The sequence below is a fragment of the Artemia sp. Qi Xiang Cuo genome, chromosome 16 (assembly GCF_049724085.1).
Source record: "Artemia sp. Qi Xiang Cuo chromosome 16, ASM4972408v1, whole genome shotgun sequence".
NCBI lineage: Eukaryota > Metazoa > Arthropoda > Branchiopoda > Anostraca > Artemiidae > Artemia > Artemia sp. Qi Xiang Cuo.
The window spans coordinates 46,098,851-46,107,814 of NC_142809.1; the positions used below are offsets into that span (position 1 = coordinate 46,098,851).

Below are 8,964 nucleotides of genomic sequence, written 5' to 3' on the forward strand. Positions count from 1 at the left end.
GTTGAGATTGTTTCTGAGCTCATCATAAAATTTGATTTATCGAAACTTTTGCCACACGTCCTGAACAATTTGTCAAGAAAATTAAAATGGAACATGAGTTTTTAACCCAAAATATCACACACGAAAATTTTAGTTTTGTATTGGAATCTCGTCAGGACAAATCGAAATTAAAAATTCCCAGTCTCGGATTGGTTGCGCAAATTACAGATTGCTTTCCGTTCACTATTTATCTTCTTTCTTTCTGCTGTAGCATAAAGAAGAAAGAAGAATGTATAAAAAAAAATTGCCTGGTCTGTTGTACTTACAGTTTACAATTTTATGTAGGTTATTCTATCAAGAAAAACATTGATTGGAAAATTCGTTTTTATAAATGATAAACAAAATTTTAAGATGAGGCAAGAAAAAAACAATAAGTAAAAATTATATTACAATAAACAGAAAAAAATAGTTTTTTTTAGCACAATATTGGCCGTAAGAGCTACAGACTCAGACACCATAGACACTACTAATTTTAAGATTTTGAAAAAGACCTGACGTGCTTTAAACACCAATAAAAATTAATGGGGTTGTTCCTTACCACTAGACGCTATTTATTGAGGCAACTCTTCATCTATTTAATTATCCAATACCCTTCAAACCACCCTTTGCTTCAATAATATTAACGAAAATACAAAATAATTTTGAAAATAACGAACAGGATAATACCCTCTTAGAAAAAAATACACAACTTGAAAGAATTTTTTTAAACATGTGTTTCTGCCAGAGGCATCTATAAATCCATACTTGATCTAATTTTAGGAAGTTTTCAGCCTGGCTTAATCACATGGGGCTAGGAGAAATCAATAAAACATAATACAAGAAATAAATGTAACTTGCCACTGTGTTGATACACTGAACTCGGGGCATTTGACTACATCCTCCATTGTTAAGTTGACATTCATCAACATCAACACAATAATGCCCATTGCCGGTATATCCTGCAATTGAAAGTCTTTTAAAACCAATTTTAAAATCAAAGATCAGGTCAGCAAATACACACGTACATATTTTATACATAGCCTATAATATTTATATATATGCATATATCTATTTCTATATATATATATATATATATATATATATATATATATATATATATATATATATATATATATATATATATATATATATATATATATATATATATATATATATATATATATATATATAAGCATATATATATATTCCTATTTAGTTTTCTAAAATTTATTATCAACGCATCAGTTAAATGGTGGTCATGCCTTTGCAAAAATAATAAACTATATTTATTGACCAATAAAACCTACTTTTTACATTTACCCACTGGCCAAGGAAGTGAAAATGGTTAGAGAGTTTAGACCCTCCCATGCTGACCTTTACTATATGTCTGAAAAAAAAAACACGAATATTTTCGTTTTCTTCATGCAATCAATAAAAAATTACCGGTCATTAGTTGCTCGAACAGCCATGCTTGAATAAAAAACGACTAGAAAATATATTTAGAGCAGTTGAAAATCAACTTTAAATATTGTTTAGAGATTTTGTTTTTTATTTAGAAATTTTGTAAATTAATATGAGTAGGGGTTTAAAACCCTATACTTTCTAAAAGCCAGAATATAATTTGTGCTTGACTGAAAAAATTCAAACGAATTTACTGAAAAAAAATGTGGATTGTCAGTTTAATATACATATGCTGATATTTATTCCTTAGAATCTTAATTAATTTTTGATTTCTTAAAGTTATAAAAATGAAAACATTTAAAATAGTTTTTTTTCAGTTAAGTACAAATTGTATTCTGGCTTTTAGAAAGCATAGGGGTTTAGAACCCTACTCACATTAATTTCTGTTTGTTTTGAGTTTGACTCTGTTATTTATTTTAATTTCTGTTGTGGGGTGTCATACTCAAAGACATAATTTCGCGACCCTTCAACTATGTTCAACAAAATGGCTATACAAATGTTCATTGGAAGTGTTTGGAGAAATGAGGGGCGTGGGGGGGTTTTCACCCTCTGATGACTTTGGCTATAAATAAGGACGCTAGCCCTCTCAATTCCTAATTGAATGAGCTCTTTTGAAGTTTCTACGACAATACTTTCTATAGAAACCTTATGTGCCCTCAGGGTATAACTTAGAACCTTTGCCCAGGGGGCTGTAAGGGGTTTGTCATCCTCAAAGACATAATATCCAGAACTGTCAACTACGCTGAAAAAATGGCCATCTCAAAATTTTGATTAGATGTGTATGGGGAAATGGTAGGCGTGAAAGGGGGGTTATTTGCCCTCCATTCACTTTAGACTTTTAAAAAGGACACTAACCCTTTCAATTTCCAATTGACTGAGCCCTTTTTGAAGTTTCTACGACGAGGCTATCTATATAACCTTATATGGCCCCGGGCATAAATTACAACCGTTGCCTTGAGGGGTGTTGGGGGTTTGTCATCCTCAAAGACATAATTTCCAGGACTTTCAACTACGTTGAAAAAAATGGCTATATAAAATTTTTGATTGGATGTGTTTGGTGAAATGGTGGGAGTGAGATGGAGGTTAGGTGCCCTCCATTCATTTTGACTATTAAAAAGGGCACTAGCCCTTTCAACTTCTAATCGAATGAGCCCTTTTTGAAGTTTCTGCGACAACATTTTCTATAAACCTTATATGCCCCAGGGCATAACTTACAACCTTTGCCTTGGGGGTATTTGGGGGGGGGGGAGGTGTCATCCTTAAAGACCTAATTTTGAAAACTTTCAACTACTTTGAACTAATTGGCTATCTAAAAATTTAGATTGGATGTGTTTGGGAAAAGGTGGGCGTGAGAGGGGGGTTAATTACCCTCTAATCACTTTCGACTATTAAAAAGGGCACTAGTCCTTTGTATTTCCAATCGAATGCGCCCCTTTTAAAGTTTCTACGATAAAGCTTTCAATAAAAACACTATATGCCCCCAGGGCATAACTTATAACCCTTGCCCTGAAGACTTTGGGGGGATTTTCCTGCTCAAAGAAATAATTTCCAGAACATTCAACTGTATTGAACAAAATGGCTATCTCATAAGTTTTTTTGGATGCGTTTGGGGAAATGGTGGGCGGGGAAGGGGTGTTAGTTGCCTTCCAATCAGTTTCGACTATTAAATACGACACTAGTCATTTTAATTTCTTATCGAATGAGCCCTTTTTGAAGTTTCTATGACAACGCTCTCTGTAAAAACCTTATATGCCTCCTGGGTACAATTTACAACCCTTGCCCTGAGGGCTGTGGGGAGGGGGGAGTTATGATACGTTGAACGAAATGGCTATCTCAATTTAATTGGATGTGTTTGGGAAAAGGTGGGCGTAATAGGGGGGTTAGTTGCCCTCCAATCACTCTCGACTATTAAAAATGGCACTAGCCCTTTGAATTTCTAATCGAATGATCCCTTTTCAAAGTTTCTACGGCAAAGCTTTCTATAACAGCCATATGTGCCCCCAGGGCAAAACTTACAACTCTTGCCCTGAGGGCTTTGGGGAGGGGGGGTGTCCTCCACCAAAGCATAATTTCCGTCTGGAAATCAACTACGTTGAACAAAATGGCTATCTCAAAATTTTGATTGGAAGTGTTTGGGGAAATTTCGGGCGTGGAAGGGATGTTAGTTGCCTTCCAATCACTTTCGACTATTAAAAAAGACACTAGCCATTCCGATTTCTAATCGAATGAGCCCTTTTCAAAGTTTCTACGACAACTCCTTCGATACGAAGTGCCCTGGTCTAGAGAAAAATAAACAGTACATTGTGCCAACATCGTTCTTTACTTAGACAGCGCTATTGCACTGCCTATGATAGTTGCTATTTTTACTGGCAAAATCTCAGTAGATACACACAAAAGATACAGGAAAAGAGCAAGGAACTCCATATCAAATTGGGTCTTTATACGAGTTGAATTGCTAAAAATAAAGCCAAGAACATGAAACGAAGCATAAAACTTTATATTTTCTTAATAAGTGTGATTTTTAATGGTTCATTTAAAATATTTCGACAAAGCCCTTCTACCGTCATGAAGCATGAACCTGCAGCAAAAACTGGATAAAATTTGATGAAAAATTTAAAACGGCTGTTTTCGTCTGAAAACCAGCTTCCTGCAGTAATCAGCTTCTAGATCACACATAAGATTGAAAGAATCTGCACTAAAACTGAAAGCAGTTTGAGCCCAAGCGGTAGAATAAAGCCTGGATAGTAGGCTAACCTCAATCATCAAAAATATATTTAATGTTGAATTAAGGCCTTAACGGAGAAGTTTCCTTGAAAAAGTTTTTCAAGGGAACTTTTGAAAGCAGTTTGAGCCCAAGCGGTAGAATAAAGCCTGGATAGTAGGCTAACCACAATCATTAAAAATATATTTAATGTTGAATTAAGGCCTTAACGGAGAAGTTCCCTTGAAAAAGTCATTGATTTGGCATTGGCAGGAAAGTTTTCCCCATTAAGCCTGAGGTTTTTACGATAAATTAGCCAATCTTAAGACTTTTAAGATGAATTAGTAAATTTGAGGGTTGTAAGCTACACCTTACATGATTTTGAAGAATGTTTGTCAAACTTGTCTGGAAACTTGTTGCAATCACTACCAAGTTACTGTAGGAAGGTGAAACCAATTGCCCCTAAATATTTTATGCACAAGATAAGTTCTCCGTTTTAAGTTCTTTTGCGGGTAGATATTGAAAAAAAAATTCGGAAAAAATATTTTTACCAGCATTATCTTATAAAAGTATTAGTGGTATCAAGTCAGTCAATTCCATTTTCTTATTGGAATTCATACACAAGTATATCATACCTATGTAAGCATAGATCACCATCTAGTAGTGTCAAGGGTTAATTTAAAGCTTAAATTCGGAAGGGTAACTACCTCCCGGGAATTTATGATGTTGGTAAACTCCAGGATGAGAAGTTGGGAGAAACTTTCCAGGAACAGTTGAATACTAAACTTAAGAGTTTAAAATTTGATAATGTGGAAGATGGTTGGAATAATTTTAGAAAAATAATTTGTGAAGTTGCTGAAGGTGTCTTAGGGAAGAAAGCTAGGACTGCAGCTAAGAATATTAGTGAAAAGGCTTTATGTTTAATAGAAAGGAGAAAGGACTTGTACAAGAATTACCTGAGTAATAGATCATATGAAAACAAAAGGAATGTAAAAATAGTGGAGAAAGCATTAAAATATGACTAAGAAGGTGTGAAGGGGAGGCCATGGATAAAATTTCTGAAGATCTGGAAGATGCAGCTGGATGGCAAAATAGTAAAATATTGTACTGGCATTTTAATAGATTGAGAGGGAGTAGTCAATCCGGACTTGGTCCAGTTAGACATAGGAATGGGGCCACAATTAGTGATAAGGAAAGAATTTGAGAGAAATAGGCAGAACATTTTGAGAATTTACTAAACCAAGATAAAGTTGCAGGAGAAGAACCAGAGGAAAATGAAAAAGTTTTTGATACATTGGATGTGAAGGAAGTTTTGTTTTGTGAGTAAAAATTAGCGACAGTACTAAAAGGATTGAAAAATAATAAGGCCCCAGGGGCTGATAGGGTGGTAAATGACTTTCTCAAATATGGTGGCTCTGAGGTTTGAAATAAGCTACTGAAAATTATTAGTATGATTGTCGAAAAAGAAGAAATACCTAAAGATTTTAGGAAAACCTTAATTATGCCCCTTTATAAGAAACGTGATAAAAGTGAGTGTGGCAATTATCGAGGCATTAGTCTGATCTCTGTAGGTAGTAAATTACTTAGTAATATGATACTTTCTAGACTGAGAGATGCCAATGACAAAGTTTTAATAGAAGAACACTGCGGTTTTAGAAAAGGTAGAGTATGTGTCGACCATGCTCACTCTTAAGTTAATAATAGAGAAGTGCCTGAGTTCCCGAACACTTTTGGTCCTCAGTTTTATAGATTATGAGCAAACGTTCGATTCTGTTGATAGAAGAGCTTTAGTAAAGGTTTTATCCTTGTAAGGTATACCAGACAAATACATTAAAGTGATTAGTGCTATGTGCGAGAATAACACTGCTGCGGTTAAGGTAGGAAATGAGGTTGGCAGCTGGTTTTGCATTAAATCGGGAGTTAAGCAGGGTTGTGTTCTATACCCCTTTATATGAATTATTTTGATGGACTTTGTCTTAAGAAGCACAGGAAAGGCAATGGGAGACCACAGAATCAAATGGAGAGGAAAGTCTCCTGGACTTAAATTATGCTGACGATTTAAGCATCCTAGATGAAAGTGTGAGCAAAATGATTGAAATTTTTGAGATTTTGCGAGATCAGGGTGCTAGCATAGGTTTTAAAATTAATGTTAAGATGACTTAGTTACTAAGGCTAGGAATAACTGAAGATTAAAAGGTGACGTTGGGTGATGAAAACATTGATAGTAGAAGGGCCTTATTGACTCCCATTGCTCACCCCTGCTGCCACCTACAATTTTTTTTGCACCCCAAATAAGGGCATAGCCTCCCTAGGGAGAAAGATTACGTAATGGGGTCAATGACCTCTTTTTTCCAAGGTCGATTTATTTGATGTTTCTATGTGTAATAACTCGGGGACGAAGGTTGCACATGCGCATTGAATTCTAACGGGAACAGTGTTATTGATCTGGGACTCGAAGGGGAGGTGGATTTCCGAGAACTTGATTGCGTAATCGAAGGGAAAGTGGATTTCCGAGAACTTGATTTGCATAATCGCTAGGGGAAATTATTGATTCACAAAGGGGAGAATTAAGAAACATTAAGGCTTCTTTAATCTTAGGTCTGAGGAAGGGGGAATTAAGAAACAAACATGGCTTCATTGTTGTTTGGTTAGCTTAACCTGAGAAATAGCACCTGTGAACTTGATTTACATAATCGCTAGGGGAAATTATTGATTCACGAAGGGGAGAATTAAGAAACATTAAGGCTTCTTTAATCTTAGGTCTGAGGAAGGGGGAATTAAGAAACAAACATGGCTTCATTGTTGTTTGGTTAGCTTAACCTGAGAAATAGCATCTGTGAACTTGATTTACATAATCGCTAGGGGAAATTATTGATTCACGAAGGGGAGAATTAAGAAACATTAAGGCTTCTTTAATCTTAGGTCTGAGGGATAAACATTCTTTAGGACAGAGAGAAAAATTAATATTTTATTTTTAAATAGGGCTTCATTGATCTTTAGTGTCAGGAATCATAATTGACATCACATGTTATCTTGGAATTATGCGGGAGTCTAAAGAGATAGAAATTCTATTTTTAAATACGGCTTCACGGAGCTTTAAGTCGGAGAGATAAATTGATATTCTAACGAAACCCTAATAGTTTAGCTAGGAAAATTTATGAGATGAAGAGATTAACGTAGGAAAGGGTTTCCTAGAAATTTGAAATGCGTTAGCGCAGAGATGCCAAACAAAGGGAACACGCTGAAATTACGTTTAGGGATTATTTGGGCGAAACCGTTTTATCCATTTTATGGGATTATTTTGGCGAAACAGTTTGAGCCATTTGAAAGAAGATTTTAAGAAAGGTTTTAGAAGAGAATTTGAGGGTGAAACTCTGTGATCGTTATAATACACAAGTTCCATTTGAACAGTGTTGTGAGGTCCTCTACCCCAACCCCAAAGGGTTCCGATCCCCCACCCCAACCCCGAAGGAAGCCCCCCGGGACTCAAAGGTCCCCCAAGCTCCCAAAGAGCCCCAGCCCCCCAAACGCCCTCCTCAGACCCTCAAAGGCCCTCCTCTGGTCCTCAAAGGGCCCCCGGACCCCCAAAGGGCCCCCGGACCACAGAGGCCCTCCCCCGGTCCTCAATGGTCCCCCGGGCTCCCAAAGGGCCACCGGCGCCCCCAACGGCCCCCCCCGACCCCCCCCGGCCATCCCCGGGCCCCCCACCGGACCATCGAGCTTCCACCAGACCACCGTGGTTACACCTTCCAGAGAACGGACCCAAATTTCTCCCACGTTCCCACCGTGCCCCAGCCCACCACCCGCCCTCCTCAGACCCACACCGGCCATCCCCCCCCCCAAAGGCCCATTGAGCTCCCAAAGGACCAACGGGTCCCAAAGGCCCTCCACCGGTCCCCAAATGTCCCCCAGGCACCCCACGGCCCTCCCTGTGCCCCAAAGGCCCCCCAAGCTCCCAAAGGGCCACCGGCGCCCCCAAAGGCCCACCCAGACCCCCAAAGGACACCCCCGGGCCCCTCAAAGGCCCATCGAGCTCCCAAAGGACCAACGGACCCCCAAAGGCCCACCCCCGGCCCCCAAATGTCCCTCCGGACCCCCAAAGGCCCTCCCTGTGCCCCAAAGGCCCACCGGTCCCCAAATGTCCCTCCGGACCCCCACAGGCCCTCCCGGTGCCCCCCCCCCGGCACCCGGCGTTCGGGGGTGGGGGGTGTCTGAAACCGATGATTTGGGGTGTGTTGTTTGGTACTTCAGGCTTTTCTGTGCTAAGGTTTCCTAGTATTTCCTAGGTGAATGGTGTCTGAAACCAATAGTTTGGGATGTGTAGTTTGCTATTTTTGACTTTTCTGAGCTAGGTTTCTTAGTCTTTCGTTGGTGTATGTTGACTGAAACCGATGATTTGGGATATGTAGTTGCTATTTTTGACTTTTCTGAGCTGGATTTCTTAGTCTTTCTTAGGTGTGTGTTGTCTGAAACCTTTGTTTTGGGATGGGCGGATTGCTACTTTTGACTTTTCTGAGCTGGATTTCTTAGCCTTTCATAGGTGTTTGTTGTCTGAAAGCTATAGTTTGGGATGACTAGTTTGCTATTTTTGACTTTTCTGAGCTAGGTTTCTTAGCCGTTCATAGGTGAGTGTTCTCTGAAACCTATGATTTGGGATATGTAATTTGCTATTTCCGACTTTTCATAACCGGATTTCTTAGTCTTTCGTAGGTGTGTGGTGTCTGAAACCTATGATTTGGGATGTGTGGGTTGCTATTTTCTGACATTTCTGAGCTGGATTTCTT

The 8,964-nt window shown here is 38.5% G+C and overlaps 1 protein-coding gene across 1 annotated transcript in view; it reads right to left on the reverse strand.

Annotated features, from left to right (window-relative positions):
- Positions 1–8,964, reverse strand: part of LOC148942958 (cubilin-like) — a 405,682-nt gene that overhangs the window by 294,959 nt on the left and 101,759 nt on the right. The window contains exon 9 of the mRNA XM_089102575.1: positions 877–977. Within this exon, the coding sequence (XP_088958701.1) occupies positions 877–977 (101 nt within the window). The remainder of the gene's footprint in view (positions 1–876; positions 978–8,964) is intronic.